Source organism: Solea solea, chromosome 1 (genome assembly GCF_958295425.1).
Source record: "Solea solea chromosome 1, fSolSol10.1, whole genome shotgun sequence".
In the NCBI taxonomy this organism is placed as follows: Eukaryota; Metazoa; Chordata; class Actinopteri; order Pleuronectiformes; family Soleidae; genus Solea; species Solea solea.
The window spans coordinates 37225861-37248151 of record NC_081134.1 but is presented as its reverse complement, the minus strand read 5'-3'; the positions used below and the strand labels follow the sequence as shown (position 1 = coordinate 37248151).

Sequence of the window (22291 nt, the reverse complement as noted above, 5' to 3'; positions counted from 1 at the left end):
CTTGATAAGAAGGAAGAAAAAAGAGCGGCAGCATGCAACAGTGTTCCCTGTGGGAAAGCATGCCTGCGGAACACACATGTGACCTGAGTACAGAGGAAGCGATCCATCATTAAAGGAACACGGCGCACAGGAAACCTAATATACACACAGCGAGGGGATGAGAGTCCACGGCGTCCAAGTGTGAGGACAGGGAAAATGTCACGCGTTTCTCGGAGGTAGGATGCATCTGAGGTTATCGGAGGTTTCCTGTCGGCCTCGGGAAAAGTGTTAAAGAGACGAGGAAGGGAAAAAAACAGGTGCACTGAAATCTTCTGGGCAAAACAAAAGGTTGATTTAAAATGAAATATGTTAAAGGCGACATAGACCGGAAGCTCCAATTAACGCTGCGTTTGTGTGTGTATCTGCGTCATTACCTCGTTTATGAAACCCCAAAGTTTCAGAACAAACAGTTCAGCCACTGCTGAGAAAATAGGGTTTTATTGTTTTCCTGGGCTCTGCGAAGCAGATCGGCACTTCCGTATGTTGATGTTGTCATCAGTAAACCTCACCACTCCTCTCACCACCGTAGCGCCTCCTGGTGCGAGCACTAGTCCGGTTGCGTACATTCAACCGCAGAAGAAGAAGAACTACTCTCGTTGTAGCTGGTGAGATGCAGAGCATCCACCGTGCCAGAGGGGGAGCTGTGTATCTGAGAGCTGGCCTACCAATTACGTCACTTCCAGGTACCTGGCCAATCACAGGACAGTGGGAAAGCTCTCGTTGGCTGGCCAATCACAACACAGTCCACGTCCTGGGGGTGTGATTTTGGTCTGAAACAGCGCGGCTGACGAGAGCGTCAGTGAGGAGATATTTTGATTGGCTCGTTTGCAGCGACTGGGAGGTTTTTAACCATGAAAACAAGTTAATATATGTAAGTAGACCTCCATAACATGTGCGATACAAGCATTCAATGTCACCTTTAATGGGATATATCGGTTAATGCTAATGCTAAGACTGCAGTATGCGTTCATATCTTTATAATAGTGCACAGAACTATAGTCACTTGTAACATCCTGAGTTCTGTTTCCTGTTTTATTTTGAAATAATCACCATTGCCTCTCATTTCAGAGTCTGCTTCCTGTAAAGTTTCACCTGTTTATCATGATCCCACCACCTAGCCTGCATGTTTCCAGCGTCCTTGTCATTATCTAAAGATTAGTTACTGGTGGCCTTTTGACCTCTATTGTATGTTTTGTTGCCTTGTGCTCAGTAAAACATCCAGTGTTTATTCAGCCTGATATTGGATAAAAACAACTTTTTTCTTTTCGCTATATGAATAAATCTACATTCAGAATCCTTAAGTCATACCTTATTAACCTGATAATTATTAATCAATGCCAAGACAAACGCATAAAAATACATCATTATCGTCTATCTTTGTTTATAGCGCTAGCTTTCTTAGTAAATAAACAAGTTAATAATGAAGTAAGAAATAAAAATGGCTGTTATATTAAGGGCTCCGCCCCCTTCGCCTGTGCGTCACTGTGTGTGTCTCCACAGACACGAAATCTAACCTGGAAACGGAGATAGTGGTGTGGCGCTGATGTGCTTTGTCAACGTCGTGTGATTCATTTCACAATAGTTTGACTGACGTGCTTCTCTTTAAAACTTCCATACTACCATACTACTAAAAGTCACACTTTTGTGTTTATTTTAGAAAAAAAACTCACTCAAGCCACTTGATCCTTATCAAATACATGGGGATTGTTTCGTGAAAGCTCAATGTATGAATATTTGTTATTAAAATAACATATTTTGCCAATTTTGTCACGTTATTATCCCAAGAAAGTCCCAAAAAATGTCCAATGACGTGTGGTGTGTTGAATGCGAGTGTGTGATTTTCCATCTGCAGCCTCACACTTCACACTGACTGAGTCAAGCAGCCTGTTAGAAAGACGGGTGTTGTTTTTTTTAAGAGATGAATATTATTGAGCCTTCCCACTCCTCCACAGGATGAGACGTGAGGCTGGGCTTCTGAAGTCACGGCTCCCTCTACAGTTTGCACGGCGGAAATTTTCCATCCAGTGCAGAGGGAAAACAATCAAACTGAGCTGGAGAGAAGTGAACAGTCGGGAGGACGCAGCGGGGGGACCCACGTCCGTCCTGGAGATTACTGTAGCCGCTGCTGCAGTCTGACTTGGGACTCGTGCGTCTGGAGAAATGCGTAAAAACATCATCCACAGCTGCAGATTTCCCCCCTTTTTTCACATGAGGACTCTGCTTCAACCTGGAGCCTGATACAACTGTTTCCTGCGCGGACAATGGGGAAAATGTGTCATTCTTTGCATACTTGAGGAGTGACGACAACTTCTTTCCTCCTTTTTTTCCCCGGACTTCTCCTTTTTATAATCAAAGCCACATCCGTAAAAAAAAAAAAGACAGTGGATTAAAGACGACACACATGGATCGGGATGCGCAGTTTTAAGCAGCGGACAGTGTGGAGACTCTGCAGCGGGGAGACCCAGCGAGGATGACGGTGGTGGTGATGATGATCTCGTCCGCGGATGGTGCAGCTCGGTCGGGCTGCGCACGGAGCCTCGCGGCGGCTGTGATTGGACCGGATACAGACTGGGGCTGACGAATGTTTGTTTGTCCGCGAGGAGATGTTTCTTTTTGGACGGGGAGGAGATCGATACTAGTTTGTGGTGGCGCACGCGTGAAGGGGGGGGAGATGCTTCGGCACGAGAACACGCATCACTATGAGGACGCAGGGAAAAAAATGTCACCAGGAGTGGATTTAAATTGAAAAGCAGACCAAAGAGAGGAGCAGACCTCCCTCACATCTGATGTTTTTGGAATTTTAATGTTTTCCTGCGTCTACAAACTGGATATGGATAATGTTTGCTTTTGCACTAAAGTTTTTTCCCCTCTTTTCTTGACCATCATGCGTCAGACTGTGGTGGCACAGGATTTTTTAAATGCCAATGTATGGACTATTAAACAACTATAACATACCATGAACTATAATTCTGAAATCACAAGTTATGGGACAGCCATTTAAAGGAAGAACGCTTCAGCATTTTTGAAAACTAGTTTTTAAAAAAAGAACTCACATCTGCCAGACAGCATGGCTGATACCTGGAGGCTATATTCTGTTTTCCCCTTTTTCTTCACTATGACACTGCATTGCTTTTTGAGAAATCAGTTTTATGGACTATTATGTCTCTGAAAAAAGACTTAAATCCTGAAACCACAACTTCAAAATTTGACGGGACACTATATCAATGTATTTTTTTTAAATGAAAGAAAAGACTTTGAAATCCAGTAAAATGCATTCACAGATGCCTGGCAACATGGCTGTGAACTGGGTGGTGTATTCTGTTTTTTTACTACCACTCTTCGCAGTGGGGACTGCTTTCTCCGGTGTCTTCAATGCCACAGACAGAGACGTTTTCACGGATGACTTGCTGCAGGTCAAGCTCACACAAGACAAAGCGGCCGAGCAGTGGAAACTCCAGTCTGCTGACTCGCATCCAAACCTGTACTTTAACCAAGTTGATGTGCTGCACTTGAGGCAGAAGTCCTCCACCACCCACAGTCACATATTTAAAGTCATCCGGGCGGCTGTGCTCACCATGCTTTCTAATGTTCCCGTTTACATGCCTCCCGTGAAACACGAGGAGTTTACAAGCAAGTGGAATGAGATTTATGGGAACAACCTGCCCCCTCTAGCTCTCTACTGCCTGCTGTGCCCCGAGGACTCAGCTGCTCTGCAGTTTCTTATCAAGTTTATGGACAGAATGGCTGAATATCCTGACTGGAAGGTTACCAGTGCGCCTAATGATGAGGTGCCCATGGCACACTCTCTCACTGGTTTCGCTACAGCTTATGACTTCATCTACTCTCGACTGGATGAGAACAGACAACGTGTTTACCTCAAGAAAATCCGCTCTGAGACCGTAGAGCTGTACGAACTCTCCAAGTACAGAGGCTGGGGGAAACAGTATCTCCAAAATCATCAAACTACAAATATATTAGCCATCCTGACTGGTGCAATAGTGGTCGGCTCGCACGATGACCCAGAGTCCATGATATGGAAACAAGTGGCGGTGAACTACATGGAGAAAACGATGTTTCTCCTGAATCACGTCGTCGACGGCTCCCTGGATGAGGGAGTCGCCTACGGGAGCTACACGGCCAAGTCCATCACGCAGTACGTCTTCTTAGCTCAGCGCCACTTCAGCATCGACAACACGCAGAACAACTGGCTGCGGGGACACTTCTTCTTCTATTACGCCACACTGTTACCGGGCTTTCAGAGGACCGTTGGCATAGCGGACTCTAACTACAACTGGTTCTACGGGCCAGAGAGCCAGCTTGTTTTCCTTGACACGTTTGTCATGAGGAACGGCACGGGTAACTGGCTGGCTCAGCAGATTAGAAAGCACCGACCCAAGGACGGCCCCATGGGGCAGTCGTCGGCTCAGCGCTGGGCTACACTTCACACAGAATACATCTGGTACAACTCGCACCTCACGCCGCTGCCCCCCAATGATTTTGGCAAAGCGAGGATGCATATTTTCTCAAACTGGGGTGTGGTTACCTATGGAGCAGGTCTTCCCAACGGTCAGGGTAACACTTTTGTCTCCTTTAAGTCGAGCAGGCTGGGAGGCCGAGCCGTATATGACATTGTCCATGACAAGCCTTACTCCTGGGTGGATGGCTGGAACAGCTTTAACCCGGGTCACGAGCACCCAGACCAGAACTCCTTCACGTTTGCTCCTAATGGACAAGTATTTGTGTCTGAAGCACTTTATGGCCCAAAGTACAGCTACCTGAACAATGTTTTGGTGTTCAGCCCCTCTCCCACCAGCCTGTGCAACAGTCCGTGGGAGGGTCAGCTGGGGGAGTGTGCAAAGTGGCTGCGCTGGACTGATGAAGGTGTAGGTGATGCTCGAGGGGAGGTAATTGTCGCCTCCTCACACAGAGACACCATGTTTGTGAGTGGGGAGGCTGTGTTGGCGTACTCCCCTGCAATGAGACTGAAGAGTGTTTTCAGAGCCTTGGTGCTGCTCAACTCACAGACACTGCTGGTGCTCGACCACGTTGAGAAGCGGGACGATTCGCCCGTGAAGTCCTTCAGCGCTTTTTTCCACAATCTTGACATTGACTTCAAATATGTTCCTTTCAGATTCATGGACAAATACAACGGCGCCATGATGGACGTGTGGGATGCTCATTATAAAATGTTCTGGTTCAACACCCAGGGTCACAGCCCCGACTCCAGGATACAGGAGGCAGAGCAGGCGGCCGAGTTTAAAAAGAGGTGGACTCAGTACGTCAACGTCACTTTCCCGATGACGGGCACAGTCAGCAGAGTCGCTTATGTCTTACACGGGCCGTACGTCAAAGTGTCCAGCTGTAAATTTGTAGATAATAGCAAAAATGGGGTGAGGCTTTCTTTAACCATCAATAACACAGAGAGGATAGTCTCCATTGCTACAAACTATAAAGACATAGGCGCAAGGTTGAATTATTTAGGATTTGGAGGTCACTGTAAAGTTGAGGACAGATATCAAATCACTCGATTTGGCCTTGGGACTCAACTCATCCCCAAACAAATTAGCAGCGATAATCAGCTGTTTGACTTTGGTTTCACAGTCAACGTAATAGCCGGGGTTGTTCTCTGTGTGGCCATAGGCTTTCTGACCATGCAGAGAAAGTTTTACGTCTGCTTCAGCAAGTTGATGCGTTACGCGCTGCTCTCTGTGCTCATCCTGTGGATCGCAGAGCTGCTGTTTGTGTCAAACAGCTGCGATCAGCTTCTCTGCGGGGTAAAATGGAAAGGTGTGGGTGCCAAAAGCGAGGTAAACAAACAGATCAGACTGTACGAGCAGCACCGGCTCCCCCTCCCCACTGTTGTCATAACAACCCTGCCTGGATCGGGGTCAGAAATACTCAAACATCTTTTTTATAACAACTCGGACTTTGTTTACATTAGGGTTCCCACCGAGCACATGGACATTCCCGAGACTGAGTTTGAGTTTGACTCCGTGGTCGATGCCTGTGAGTGGTCAAGGTCAGACGCAGAGCGCGGACGGTTTAAGGTTATTCAGGGCTGGTTTCATTCGCTGGTCCAAAACACCAAGCTGCACTTGCAAAACATTCAGCTGGTGGAGGGCAGCAGAGTGAAACAGCCTCAGAAAGTTGCCTCCCCCAGGGACAGAAAGAAACGGTCCAGGAGACGGGAGCAGGCGTCTGAGCTGAAGGGCAAACTGAAAGCCAGTCTAGACAGAGATGCAGAGTATGTCAGGGAGATGAGACGCCATGTTGCGGAGTATCCTGATGCACGGGTCGTCCTCAGCATGCGCAGTGGAAGCTGGGCGCTCAAACTGCCGTTCGTTCAGGAGGTGGTGGGACACTCTTTGAGGTCGATCTACTTGGTGAGAGACCCCCGAGCGTGGGTTTACCTCATGCTTTACAACAGCAAACCCAGCCTGTATTCCCTTAAAAACATCCCACAGCACCTTTCCTTGATATTCAAGAGGGACGTCGGGAGGGACGGGTGCCCGAGTGTGGCACCAGAGTTTAAAATGATCCAGAGGCTGCTGTCCCGTTCCGAGACGAACCCGGTCTTGATCCTGGCTCATCTGTGGCTGGCTCACACCGCCGCAGTAATGCGAGTCAGCGAGAGCCTCCCAGAGGAGACCTACCTCCAAGTGAGGTTTGAGGATGTGGTCAATTTCCCGCAGGAGACGGCGGAAAACATACACACGTTCCTGGGGGTGCCCGTGTCGCCCACAGCCCTCAACCAGCTCATCTTCACCACCTCCACGAACCTGTACAATCTGATGTATGAAGGAGACATTTCACCAGCCAATATAAACATGTGGAGACGGAACATGCCTCGCAAGGACATGAGACTCGTCGAGGACGTGTGCGGAAGTGTCATGAAGAGGCTGGGTTACACCCGGTTTGCTAGTTAACTCACTGCTGCTGGTCAGCTGATGTTGAGCTGTCTAGTTTACTGTAGCTGCCATGGACTTTTCTTTTTGCACTGACTTAATTAAATTTAAAAAAAAAACAAGGGAGATTCTAAAAGTTAACTGCGTAGCATTTCTGTCTCTAGGTTGTTTTTGTATTTGTTTTGAGGGGACGTATGGTGTTGTACTGGCTACATGAACAGATGTTAGCGAGGGAGGAATATTTTACATTAAAATAGGTGAAAAGGGAGCTTCTGTTTTGTTTTTGTTTTTTTTTTCGTCAGCAGCACTTGTAGAGCTTCTTTTATAGAGTGAAACTTTAGACCTCTGCTTCAGACGGATGCCACTGAATTTCAGCCTAATTTCCATGATATTGCAGCATTCAAGAACAGCTCAGTTTCTCAGTGAGAGATTATTTACTGTGTCTTAGTAAGAGATGAAAAGCAAGTGGGTTTTTTTCCTGCCTCTGTTGCTAATCTGTGGTGTCTGATTTTTTTTTTTTTAAGGGAATCAAGGGAAGTTCACATCAGATTTGTCATTAAGATCATTAAGAAATAAGACTTGTAATTATTAACAGGCTCGGTTTGTAGCTTTGGGAGGCGGATTTGGCTGTCGTGGATTTTAATATGGGAGTGTTTTGAGTGCCATTTCCCTTTAAAACTGTAAATAAATGCTGCAGTGTACAGACTCAAAGCCAAGCAGAGGGCAACAAGATGACAGTCATGCTTTATTGTTATGATGCAGACATATATGGATTGTATTTTCATTACATCAGTAGAAGGATTTTTTTTTTTTCTCAGCTCAATGATGTCATGACAGTTTGGCGACTTAGCACTTTCACTGGGACTCTTTTGATTGTACGTGGGATTCAGTGCTTTTTTCCAAAGCTAACTTTTACTGTGCGTACTTGATAAGCCTGGGAATCTCAAACCTCGGAAGATAATAAGGTCTCAAAGAAGGAAAGTTCTAAGTATTTATGGACTCCAAAGACGCATATCCCAAAGGATCGAGAATTAATACGATTATTATAACTCCCTTTGGCATTTATTGAATTAGATGAGAGGGAAGTGCTAAATGGGGGATCAAACTGGGAAGGAAAAAAAAAAATCTCATCTGTCAGCCTTGACACATTTCTCGTCAAAGCAATTTCCAAAGCATCCCCCTCAGCTACTCATATTAATCTGTAAAAAAAAGAAACGCCACAACGGAGGCTTATCCTGTGTTATATTGCAGTGCTATCTTCACTCTTAACGGCCTGCAGGAAATTCACACAGGACAAGTTTCCATTTCCTGTTGTGGTCAATCAGATATTCAATGATCTCTGTGCGCCCCTTTGTCTTGAAGGAGTTCGAGCTCAATGTTTTGGAAATAAATGTACTTTAAAAAAAAAGAAGTTAGAGACCATTTCTACTCTGTGATGAAAAAAAAAAGTATAACCCTTCAGTAACCTCTTGCCGAAAAAGGAGATCACATATTCTATATAAGTGGCGCACTCGATTATAGACATCTGTATGCAAATAAAACAACATACTTTTGGGAAATCTCCATCTTCTCTTAGTTAGAAACAGTCCCGTTTGGTTGTTTTTTGTTTTTTTTTCTTTCCTCTCGATGAACAGCAAAACCCTTGACTGCCTGGAAAGCCCGTTTGATGTTTGTGGTCTTTGAATGTGTAGACTTGGCAGACATGCTTTCACTTTGGTGTTGCAATCCTGTAACCAACTCTGTTTTGTATTTGCTTGTGGGGATATGCTTCTGTGGCCTTGAATTACAATCATTTCTCTACAACGGTTTTTCTGTGGGCTCTGGAGCGGGACATGAAGATGAAATGTAAAGAGAAAAAAAATAATAATAAATTCATAAATATACTGGCAACCGGGAGTGCTCGTACTGTATGTGATTACATGACATCAGCTCCTATTAGCTGCAGACACTGGTTGCACTCGTGTTAAACCAACTATTATCCATCACAACAAAGGACAGAACATGTATTTTAATTTGCACATGCTTTCTTTGACTGCGGTCTCGGTGTCTTATTACGTCGCAGAGAAGTCTCCGTTTGTATTAGACACGGATGGCGGCGGCCTAATTGCTTACTGTATAGGGGTGACGTGCGTGACAAGGAGGAACCGACAATTAAAAACATGTCAAGTGAGATTCATCTGTCGGGCTCCGACTGAGACGGGAACTAAACATGAGCAGGTTTAGGGAGAAAGAGAGAGAGAGAGAGAGAGCAGCTCGCAGCATCTCATGTTTCATATCGGTCTCAGTGAGTCAGTCATTTCATTACTCATTTGTTCTTTATCCCCTCCTTCCTGCAATGCTCCAGTGCCTGGCAGCGTCCTGTATGTCTAATCCCTCCATGCAGAGGCACATTATTCATTGAAAAAAGAAAAGGGGAGGGAAAAAAAGAAAAAAAAAAACCTTGGGAAAATGCTTTGGTCGGGAGGTTTTCTACAAGTCCAGACTTGCACTCACTGGCTGTTACTTATCCCGAGTCATCCTGGGATCTGCGGGTAATTAAAGCCACTGGTGCATAAATAACATCAGTATCAATATAGATTATACAGAGGAATAACATTTTAGTTACATTGTGCCCCCTTATACCTTTTATAGCATCTATTATTAATTGATTTTACGACCCCAATTTCTCCTGTTATAACTTTTTTTTTTATTGGATTGGAAAAGTTACTTAAGTGATCATGGATAATTAATTGTTTACAGTCGATCAACATGTATTCATTACCGCTGGGTTGCCAGGTTGTGCTTATTGCCTCTATTTATGTTGCGGTGTGCATAAGTAACTCAGTGCTCTGTTACTTTACACTTGAAATCCACTCGGTTTCAAGCCCATTAACTTTAATGTACTTTTACCATGTGGTTGTTTCATCAACCCTTGTTTTAAATTGCACATTAAGTTGTTATGATTATAAAATAAAGAATAACTCCTCCTCTAAGTATTACCATTATTATTTGCACTTTTTTTATACACAAATGCTTAGCAATACTGATGGTTTCAGTTTGGTTCCAAAAAAAAACATCACACACATCAAATAAAATGGAAAAAAAGTATTTGTTTAAAAAACATCCAATCTAAAAAGTGGAAAAAAGAGACAAATTCCTTCTGTGTCACGGAAATAATCTCTCAGTTTTATGTAAATACGCATGTGAATCCAAGTGTTCTCAGATTCACATTGAAAAACAACTTCTTAAACAGCAGGTTAGTATTAGTGCTGGTATTTCTGGTTCTGCTATTATTTGTTGTGTGGTTCCTTTTGTTCCTCCTGTGAGGGGCCTGATACCTAAATAGAAAAAGACTGGGACAATGATCTGTATAAAAGTGTAAAACGTATAAAATTAGCTCTACTTCACATTCAAATCAAAGCAGCAGTAACAATCTAGTGGTAATAAGCTTGCTATTATCAGCAAAGGAAACATTATTCATACTTAAATGCTGACTTTCTAGTTTGCTGATGGGTTTTGTACTTAAATATCAAACACAGATTTATTTCTTGCACTGGAGTCAAATCAAAATTCTTCCTCTAAGGACTCGAGCTCTGTCCTTCCAGCTCCGACCACCGGCCAATTAGCTATCGACATTTGCAACGAGAGACTTGATGAATTATTGTAGAACATTCTTTATCAATAACTCGTTAACATTTGCAAATTACTAACTGATAGCGCCTTTCCCTAAGCACGGCTGTGAACCCTGAACCTTTTATTAATGACTTCAGCTGCAGAAACCCTTCGATAATGACTTGTTAATATTTATGGCTGCTTACCTGATTGCTTATTTGTAAAGGTTTATGAATAGTTAATAAAGGGATTGCGGTCCAGGTGTCCCTTCGCTAACGGGAGAGAATCAGTGTCTTCAAAATAAACAGTCAGAAAGAATTTGAAATACTTTTCATCCTATTAAAGGGATTATAACTAATATATCGAGTGTTGGGAAGTAATTTGACTATTAAGAAAGCAGTTGCACCCACAAACACTCACCAGCCACTTTATTAGGTACACAGTTCATCCACTATAGTGGCAAAAGTTAAGCAGGTCTAGTTTCTACTGTTATGTTGCGTGTACAGAGATGAACAGGTGTACCTAATAAAGTGAGTGCATGTAATGTCCTATTACCATTTATAATTGCAGAAGGTAGGACTTTCTTTAATAACTTTATTATCATAAACTGTTTTGATGTTTATAAGATTAATGCTTATATAATGTATTTATTCTTCTTAAGTTGTTTTTTTATATAGATTTTATTGACCAGGTTTAATTGATATGATAAAGAATTAATCAAGCATTGTCAAAGTTATGACTTCTAAATGATGAACCCCAATATAACGGCTTTAAAAAAGAGGCTTGCATATTATAAGTTGAAATTATTGATTGATACATTTCAGTTTAATGCCTCTGAAAAATCAGACATCTCATTAGAGAATGATACAATTACGGTTTAATTAATGACTTTATTGACGCTTAACTGCATAATAATTTCATTAGCTGTTTTAATGCACTTTCTGTAAGATTTATAATAGCAGCAAAGAGTAAGAAACTCAGACAGTTTCAGTCTTGCCAGAAAGAGTTTTTTTTTTTTACAACCTGGCAACCCAAGTGTTATATTAATGTGCAAGTCAGGGGTTTATTAACATTAATGAAGCAATTGTATACAACCTAAAATCCCCTTCCAAAGAGTGCCTTATATGTAAGCACCACCAATTTTATATCTCATAACAGGGCCTTTTTACGGGACGCCACATAAAAAGCTAATCAGACGAGTTGATACATTAACTTCAAGTCTGCCTCTGCCTATTAAATTTAATGGCATCTTACCGGCAGGCTAAAAATAGAGCTATATGTCAGCGCACGTTTCCATAGAATTCATTCCCGCACCTGAATATAATACAGCTGAACAGAGAGCTTTATGAAAACCCTTTTTGATGTCTGGTCACAGGAAGCTAATTTAAACTAGAAGGTTGCCTCGTAGATTATCTCTTACGTTTGATAACCCCGTACGTAATCATCGCATGAAATAAGGTTTCACAGGGCGGGGGAATGATGAAAAGCTGCATTATAATCTAATTCCACGCGGCAGCTTTTGGTAAGTGATCAAGTAGCTTTCTCAGACTATAAAGTACACGGAGGTTATCCAGATAGAAGAAGGGGACTCAATTTCAGCTGAGTCGTCATATACCCTTCCCTGTTCCACCTTTTATCTAAGTCCCAGGAGAGGCTCTCCCTCGCCGGCAGCCATCGCTCCTGCCTCTGCTCATTAATTAACCTTTGCTGCAGCCACCATCAGTAAGAGAGGAGCAGCCTGATATTCTGGAGAGGAGTAATCATTGATACTGTGCACATCTATTGTGCTGTAGAATTAGCCTGCAAATGGAGAGCAACACTATCTTTTAAAGAGTTTTAAAAGTTAAAACTGTACTGTAGTACGTAACTTTAAATCTCAAATGGGTGCACACAATTGTGATTAGAAAAGTAAAGGCCTTTGAAGTGGAAGAGAGGCCGACTCTGCTGGTTGCAAAAGAATTCCATTTGAATGGAAGTCTATGGGGAAAATGAGCCTTTTCCAAAATTTTTATGCAGAGAATCACTAGTTTCAGCTGATATTTTTTAACACATGGTTGCAAAAATTGACATAGCATCAGTCAAAATGCATATTCCAGGGCATCAAAATGGGATTTTCTATGACTACCAGAAGCCTGAGTTCATTATTATATATATGAGCTCTACTGCAAACAGGTTGAAGTAAGACTGAAAAGTTTCAGACTAAAAAACAACCTTGTTTTTAATTAACGCTTACTGTCCCCTGCTCTGCTGCTGTATACGCACAAATGCTCCCTCAGCCAGGTCTGGTAGTTGCTGTTTTCACATGAAGAACGCATCACGCAAGTAATGTTACACAGTTTCTGTTTACAGAGACCAAAAAGAGGCAGAATTATAACATCCACAACAACAAACAACTCACAGAGAGTTATGCACTGCAGCTTTAAATCTAAAATTTGACGCGTACGACTTGATGCAACTGCGTACTTCAGATGACAGAAGAAGAAGAAGAAGAAGAAGAAGCTTCAGGTGTACTTAGACTTCACTGACACAGGATGTGAGCAGCAGACGATGCCGCTCTCCTATATTTAGTCTCTTTCAGTGCGGTAAACACTGCCTGTGAGGTCCTCAGATCCCAGCGGTTCAAATTTACCTGCTGCTGACGCTGCTGTGCTTGGCAAACAAGGAGAAAACGCGGATCCCAGAAACTGCTATTAACAAGAGTTGACTTGTGAGGAAATATGGCGCATTGTCAATTTGCAGCTGGTGGCAAGTCATTTCTGCAGTGAAAATGGGACCCTCCGTGCCAAGAAAGCACAGCGGCAACTGCTAATGAAGCCCAGTCTGGTCGTATAGCGCAGGGAAATCAGACCAGATGAGACGCTTCTTGAATTTCACTTCAGGCAAATCTCCACACGGCAGTCAGGCTCACAGTTGTAAATCAAAACACTCCTGGAGCTTCTTATACTCAGCCTCTGCCTCAGTTTCCTCCTGATTCTTTGACAGAATGTGTGATGGCCAGCTGAATTTGTCTGAATTACATAAATCCACATTAACTGCTCAGCCGGACTATTAATAGACACATTGTGTTCTTTGTGGATTTGTGTTTAAAATGTCTTTTTTAAAAAGTCCTTGAAGCAAAAGTCTTTCCGTTCTGCAAATAATTAACTTCAGTGCCGTTGTCTTTTTTCCCTAAAGCTGAGTGTCTCTGTTAAAGTTCCTCATTCTTAAAGTCAAATAAAGTCTATTTTTTTCTATTTACAGAGAAGTTCCTCACTTTTTTGACTTTGAAAGTGTGACCCTTTCCGTACGAACCAATATCCCTTCAGCTCAACCTGTCTCTTGTGACATTTTGCTTAATCCCCTCTCTTGTTCTGGACATCATCGACATTTTGCAGGAGAGAAACACATCGCTGACTCTTGGAAATTGAGCCACCGTAGAGAACAGCACCTCTGTTTCTCCTATTTCGGTGGTTTGCGGTTGCTAACTTTGCAAAACTGAGCAGATTGATGTGTAGGCTGGAAGAAGAGATAAAAAGGCAAACACACACGTACACAAACACACACAAAACCAACCAAGTGATTTAGCACTTGTGTTTGACTAATGTGACTTTACCAATTCTGCTATGGAAATGGTTAGCCACCCTTGTGATTTAATGAGCTGTTCCTTCCTATTAAAGCAAAGTGTGGCCACGCTACAGCGTTTGAGGCCTCGGTGTTATTCCGAGGGATTGGATCCAGCTGGCTCGCCAACAGACAGACGCGGGGAGAGGCCCGTTTCCTGGATGACACACTCAGTCCTTCATTACTGGGACCAGGAAACCATAACCCGACTGTCAAAGTTCTGCCGCGGCCACCGCTCTCTCCTGAACCATGTCTGCCGAGGGGCTCATCCTCATGTTTTATGTTATACACAAAAGAACTGATGGGGGGAAAAGAGGGGGGCACGGATATACAGTATGTTTCCGTTGTTTTTTTTTTGTGGGGGTGTGCCATTTTATTATGGTCTAATTACCTAATAAAGCATGAGTCATTGATCTCTAATTAGCAGAATTTATGTCTTGAGGAGAAGTAACGGCCCCTGTGACATTGTCAGAGTTAAGAGTCGAGCAACAGCTTGATGTAAAGTCTTTAGAAAATGAAATGCATAAGTTCCCCCCGTGCTCTCGCTTACATATTCCCATCTCATACACTTTTTGACAGGCCAGAGATGGAAAGCTACTCCCAAGAATAAAGAATTGACAGGAGTCCTGCACTGTGAGCTCCAGAGATAAGCCAATCATTATCCTCCACACAGATTCTATATCATCCCTCTTCTCATAGCTGTCCCACCCCAGTGTGACTATTTGTACTCCTGGATTCGCTCCAAGAAAGCAAACTCAAAATGAGTTTCCCTTTTCTTTTCCCTTGTGGTGACCTTCTGTCCAAAAAAAAAAAAAAGACAACCTTCATTTCCTGAAGGCTTTTCCTTGTTATCGCAGTGCTGGCTCCGTACAGCTTCCGACAACAGTGTTTTATTTTTAAAAAGAGACATCTTGACACTGACAGGCAGCAGGAGATGAGGGACGGTCGTCACTCCTCTCTTGTCCCATGTGAATTTGAGCAGCAGAGGAAGCCAGATGGTCAGATTCTCTGCTCATATGGTTGTGTTCCTTAGAGATCAGCGTCCTCGCCCTGCTCGGCAAAACATAAATATATATATATATATATATATATCAGAGAAAGAGATGTAAGAAATCACAAGAATTGTACAAAGCCAGGACAACTCTGCCGCCGCGACTCTGAAGAGCCATTTTTAGAATACATGAAAGGAACGGAACACGTGACAAACAGCAAACATGTTGTCAGAGATGATGCTCAAAGGTGCCATTTCTCGTCAGGACACGGTGACGACAAAAGTGTCCTCGTTGACCCGCTCTGTCGCAGGATGAAAATGAAAAGAAGGACAGCCCCGGTCTCAAGAGCCACCGGGTCCTGGCTTCATAGCTATTTCAGTCTGCAAAGTTGCCCAGTTCTCTACCCCGGGTGAACTCAACCGAGTTTGCCAGCGATTTTGATTTCGCTCTGCAGACACAGTGTGTTAAGGACGCCTGTTTTGGCCAACTTGAGAATCTCCTAAAAAAAAAAAAAAGGGGGAACCAATGACAAACGCCTGCTAGAGGCGGGTGAAACGCAAGGACGAGAGAAGTGACATCACAGCAGCTTTTGTATGCATCCAACATGGCGGCCACTGAAGAGCAGCTTTCACTCTTTCTTCTGCATACGTCTAGGTTACGCCTCTTGAACGTGGGAGGTGACTACACCCTTTCCAGACTTGTGTTCAAACTTGAATAAGATTTCGATGCAGTGTGGCTTAAGCCAGATCTCTTTCCTGGAAAGGGCATCTGGACACATTCGTGCAATACGGCGTTCGACTCCACTTGACTGCGAATGGTCATGCACCACCAGTATCGTCTTAAAGCGAGATTTTAACATATTCCGTCGCTTTAGTTCTTCTAAGACAAGCCTGGGCATCCAGTAAAAGAGCAGGAATTGCCTGAAGGCCTTAATGAGGTTCAGAAGAAAAAAATCTTCCAAATTTGTCAGTAATTATTCACTGCTGTGAACCTCGGGACTTTGGGACCTGCTCTGCCTGGTTGCTAATCCGGTCTTTATTACTACATCTCGCCGTTTTGTGGATACAGTCTCTAAATTAGTGTGAATTCGGTCATGGATTATTTTTTTTATTATATCTTCTTTTTATGACTGCGAAAGCATTCTTTTAAAGTTCCACTGCGTCACACTAAGCAGGGTTTATTGACAGAAATTCAATATGCCATCCATACGTGTGTTTGTATAGGTGTATAATCACATTCGAATAAAATTAAATGGTGTGTTTCCGTAGCTTAAGAATAAGCCTTTTTACTTTAGGCAAGGGCCTTGCTTCACGGAGGCAGCCATTGTGTGCCACAGTTTCTACAGCAGCTTATTTACTATGCAAATAAAGACCTAAACAGGTATATGACAAAACAATGGCCTTAGGTAACAATCAGCAATGCATTCATCTAAACAGTGGTGTAGTCTACTGTTGCTAGAACTGGTTTGGTTGGACATTTTACCCACATTTGTGTCTTGAAAGCTAATCCGTGTAACACGTAACTCTCTACATCTAGGGTTGCTCCATATACTTGTTTAATCAATCATTGTCTAGTAACTTAATTGCCAACTGTTTTGACGATCGATCAGTCAGATTTGAATCAGTAGGACGATGTATTATTATTACTGACATTACTTCAAACCTACTAAACAATTTGTCGCGCAAATGATCGACGGACTGATCGGTAATAAAAATAATTATTAGTCGCAGCCCCACATTTAAACGTCTTTTATTGTCGCAATAAAATCCTGTGACTCATGATTCAAACGACTTGAAGAGTTTGATGATAAACAATAATTTCCCATTTCTTTTTTTCCTTGTCTGCTGCCATGACACACACATTTGTCAAAGGAATCAAAGGAATTAGAAACCGTATAGATTTAGTTTCATCGCTAACCCAATTCATTTCACTCGATGACGATTGCACTAAATGCTAAATATTGAGTCCAGAACAGCACTCTGAACCTTTTACAGGATCTTTTGCTTACCACTGAGGAGATTTATTTGGACCATATTTGGCTCTTAGGTATTTTCTTAAATCAGATCTATAGTTTAACTTTAAAAAAAAAAAAAACATTACATCAAATTGGGACATGTGGCTCCATCACGGCACAGTTGCTCTCGATAATTCGTCACGTCTGACAAACCTCCCGTGGAATTCCTGGAGTCGATTTTTTAACAACCTGTGGTTCTTGGAGTCTGGGAGGGATGACACGGCGGTGCACTCGCTCCCAGAGTGTTTGCTTACCGTCATCCTTCTGTGTCCTTCTGCAAACAGCCTTTGACAGCTTTTGATTTTACTCTAAGGCACAAATGATGGCATTACTCTAATAAGCCACCGCGGTCACCATGGCTCGGCTCCTGAGCTTTGTCTATAATAGGAGTGTCGCGTCGACGGTGTCCCTCTGGCTGAGCTGCCTCATTAAAAGGCTGAGGAAGAGTGACTGGCTGCAGGGGTGATGCATTATTGATGAGGGTGCCTGATTAATTGAAAATATCCTCTCCAGCCGGGGAGGGTGGGGCCTTGCACGTGTGGGCGGGTGCATGCATGTGAGTGACTCTAGCTTGTGCATGTTATTCGGCACGCGACCTAACACGTACTGTGTGTGCACAATCACAAACATGGATGTTGTAAATTGGATTATTCGTATAAGGCACATTCCTGATGGAAGTAATAACCCTTGGCAATCTGCAAAATGTCAGTTGTTATTAAAATATAAATAAAAAAAGGGGGGAGAGAGCAGTGTCGGATCTCCTGACGTTGGTCTGCACCTGCGACAGCGTGCGAGCGGTGTAAATAAAAAGATGAAGCTGTCGAGTGATGAGCAACAGGACCAAAGCGAATTAGCCAAAGTAATCACTCGCTAACGACGGCAAAGAGGGTTTTTACAAGCCGCGGTTCAATTCCGAGGCTGGGTCGGACGGCGAGGTCCGACCCGTGTGTCTGCAACTCAAACGAGATACTTTATCCTCGCGCGCTAAAACTAATGGTGCATTCAGGTGCTCCGTGTCAACTTGTAAAAGTCAGACAAGTTAATCGCCAGGAAAAAAATCCTCTAATGGTCTGTGAAGAGTAAATACAATGGATAAACGCAGGGTTTGAACTGGACATTTTGACAAAAAAAACTAAAAGAAAAAACAATAGCGATTCAAATGCACACATCAAGAACTTTTAAAAAACACATGGCAAGGTTGAAAATACCTGATTTAGAAATACTGTACAAGCAGAAACAATCAATCTATAACTGAGCAGAGCTACAAAAGCACTTTGAGTCAATTCAGTGAACTCAAGAAAAACTATCCATCTACTTCACATACATTTGAAGAATCTTAAATACACTCCTGATTGCTGCCAAAAACCATCATGCAAATATTTATTGTTAGTTTATTAACCTTTTTATAATCATATTGCCCTTTTTTTACCTCTTTGGGATTGTTATACTGTCCGCACAAAGTCATTATCATAAGACATTTGCATGGATTACAAAGATAAACCAATGTTTATCTGGTTATAACACTTCTGTTGCGTGATACGTAACATTTACTGTCTTTATTGTATTAAACCACCTCCATTCCTTGTATTCCTGTAGAACAGACGTGAGTACAAAATAATAAGAATAACAACAAAAAGTATCCAAAGTATAAAATGGTACAAAGATACAGAGTATAAATCTAGTTGTGTTAAAGTGAAAATGAGAAAATCCTTGAACATCCATTAAAATGATAACAGCTATCAAAACTTTCCTGAATGAACCAAATATTCTTTGTTGTAACCGTGATGATAGAAGTTCCTGGACCATAATATAGTGTCTATATCAACCTGATCACAGTGTTTCGTGACCGTCATTCGAGTTTTCATCGTTCAAACCCTGTACTTGGTGCAAGATGCAGTGTTGTCACTTTCAAAAACGCAATGTGAAAACGAATCATTCAGGACACACACATACAGGGCACACTGGTATAATTTACTGATAAACCTGCAAGACTCGAAGTCAATCTCTATTATTTGATTAAACTCGCTCGTTTGAAGCCTGTCCAGGCTTCACGGGGACAAGATCTGTGCATCAAGACGTTACGTTTGCGACAGGATAAACCTCGTCACCTGCTGTGATACATCCACGCTCTGAAGATGCTGAAGTAATCTCCTTTTCTTCCCCGTCCTTTGTCAACAAGCAAATTCCCCGCGTTTCTCCTCTGTGAACTTCTGTTACGACTCATCAAGGTTGCCATCAGGATTCTGTCTGATGTCACGCCAGCGAGGATTACGAGCCCTATGGGTAGTTAGCAACAACAACTGACGCACACACGTGCACATGTAAACGCAATTAATTCAAAATGCATGAAGGGAGAATAGATTACAGACACAGATGCCGAAAGAACATAAACTAAATTCCACCTTTTAGTTTAAATTTGACGTTTTACTCACTAAAATGTGAACATTGCTGCGTATTCAGTGATTAACCTTTTTTTAGTCTATGCTTACTGCGAGTGAAAAGTAGCTTCGGTGTTGAGTGGAGACCGTAGCACACAAAGAGATGATGTGCACTGCTTCTTCTTTCTTTTTTTTTTGAATGTCTGGCCCTGTGGCAGCGAGTGGAGCGTAATGAGTCCCGGAGCTGGAGCTGCAGACACACACGCTGTTTACAGTTCATGTTAAAGGTTGGATTTCTAAGTGTTTCTCAGCCTCCTCTGGAGACGCAACATATAAAAAGGAACATGTACTGTTGCTATGGAGACAACACACCCGCACCCTCTTTATTGTCATGATTGGGGGGGGGGGGGCAAAAGTTCGCCAGTATGTACTAACGAAGACTTCACGACGTGTTTACTGTCCCTGCGGGGGGGGGGGGATTTTCATCGCCTCAAAGAACCACACAGTTGGGCAAACTCTTCAGCGTCTATGCAAACTAATTTGCCATCAGCATTTTGTTGTCCGAGATCAAAGCCTGTTCCTGTTTCAGAACCTCTGTGGCCAGAGAATCTAAATAATCCATTACGCCTCGGAGTGAAGTCTCTTTGAGGCATTAACCGACTTCAATAACCATATTTGACCCATATGTCCACATGGGCTGAAAAGCCTGACAGTGTTTGACTTCACTTTGTAACTTGGATGTGGATGAGTGGAAATATTCGGCTTTTTTTCACTCAGTGGAAATGAAAACAGTAGTAAAAGCACTTTACTTTGCACAGTTATGCCGCTTATCACTTAAGCTTAAGAGTGTTAGTTGTAATAAAAATCTGGCAAAGAAGAGATGAACACCGACATTTGTGTTTATAGACTTTCATAATCTTTAAGTAACTGTGGGACTGAGCAATATGTGCAGCACCAAAAGTGGATTTCTTTGTTCTTTGAAAAAAGGGAACAGAGATTTAGGTTTGTATACAATAAAATGATTCAGTAAGTGGATTTCCTCTTTTTTTCCCCTCCAATTTTGCTGTAGCTCCATTTTACAGGGTTGTAAAAAGTATACAGTAGCTGACTGTCAATTTATTTATTTAAATGTTTTGATGGCAGCGCTCTGTCCCGAGCTCTTCTAATCAGATGAGCACAGACAAGTGCACTTGTTTCATATGCGACGGATTACCCGAGGCAATCTCTCCATATATGACACTCTGGGCTGATATTAACAAGTGTTATATTACTTTTATTGATTGACTTCAAAATTTCTCAATTTTTCACAGTTTTGTCGCAGCAGCAGAAGTGATGGAACGAGACAGAAATAGAACAGGCTTATACTTATGTTGAGTATAGTATTCAATAGTATCACCCCCTAGGACCATGGTTCCCAACCTGGGGTCTTGGTTTTGTTTATTGGAAGCACAGGACAGTTTTTTATCTGTTGAATAGGAACAAAAACCGATTATAAACTGCTGTTTATTTTTGCATATGAACTTTTGACTTTTTTGTGTGCGTGCCCTGGACAGAGGTTCAGGTCGGGACTGTTTTCGTGCGTCGCTCCATGCTGGCGCTACCAGAACACGGGGCGTCCCTGTCTATCTCCAAGAAGCTCTTGAAGACCCAGCTCTTCCCCCCCACTATCACCTTCTGCACATGGATGCACTTCTGCACTCTCATCGTCTGTCAGCTCCACTGTTCCTATCTAGTGGATTTCTTTCCAAGACTTCTCCGCAGCTTATTCCTCTTGTATAAGTCACTTTGGATAAAAGCATCTACGCTTTTAATGAAAATGCTTAAATGTAAATGTGAAGTCAGAGGTCTCAAACTCGTGGCCCACAGGCCCCATGCGGCCTATCAGCCGATTTACCACGGCCCGTCACTTAAATGTGATATTTACAGATTAACTTTGTGTCATAAATATGTGAATTATATATCCTTAAGCATCAAAACTGAGGCCTTTTATTTTGAAACTATGTGAAATATCATGAATGTTATCGCCATATCATGATGGGATATCGAGATTAAAGCTTGAAGCCATCCAATGGACCAACATGCAGCTTTGAAGTAGTAAGGGAACACTTCAAAGTTTGGGATGATTCCTTAAAACTAAAAAATAGTATGTTATATTGTGTTCACATTATTTAAACGTGTGTCAAATGAACAGCGTCCTGTTTTTTTTTCACAGTCATAAAACATCTGTCTCTTTTTTTTAGAAGAATCCCATTTTCTCTCGCCTGCTTTGTCTGTTTGCTTCGTGCCTCCGCCGCTGCCGTGTCCCTCTTAGCGGCCCTTTTCTAATCCTAAGGCCACTGATTGTAGATAATAGCTCATTCCTGAGAAAATCAATCAGATTCTCTTTAAAGATTGTCAGCCCCTTGTGTTGGTTTATTGCTTGAAATGGTGTTTGCTCTGCACACAGTGTGATCATGTCCAACCAGAATTGGGCAATTGTGTGCCAACCCTCAAGCTCATATGAAATCTCGCCAAGACACTTTGTCCACATTCATTTGCCCTTCAGAGAAATCACACAAAGATGATAAAAAAAAAAAAAAAAAAACATTTTTCCCATGTTCAGCAATGCCTGCATGATATCACTTTTAGACTCCTGGTCCCAGCAGTGTGAGACAAGAGCAGCAACTGGAAAATAATAACTCACTCTAACAAACTGCAATCATTTCAAGGCGCACAACACCCTAATTATTCAAACCCTTGCTTTGCCGCTGTTAGAATACGCCGCCTCGTTCG

The 22291-nt window shown here is 42.6% G+C and overlaps 1 protein-coding gene across 1 annotated transcript; it reads left to right on the top strand.

Moving 5' to 3' along the window:
- Positions 1 to 1983: 1983 nt before the first annotated feature.
- LOC131458686 (dermatan-sulfate epimerase-like protein) lies at positions 1984 to 9910 on the top strand. Its single transcript, XM_058627891.1, has one exon. It carries the CDS (start codon positions 3279 to 3281, stop codon positions 6963 to 6965), a length of 3687 nt encoding a protein of 1228 aa, XP_058483874.1. The 5' UTR covers positions 1984 to 3278; the 3' UTR covers positions 6966 to 9910.
- The last annotated feature ends 12381 nt before the right edge of the window (positions 9911 to 22291 follow it).

Excerpts from the sequence above, each read along its gene's own strand:
- LOC131458686 (XM_058627891.1), top strand. The coding sequence starts at position 3,279 with ATGAAAGAAAAGACTTTGAAATCCAGTAAAATGCATTCACAGATGCCT.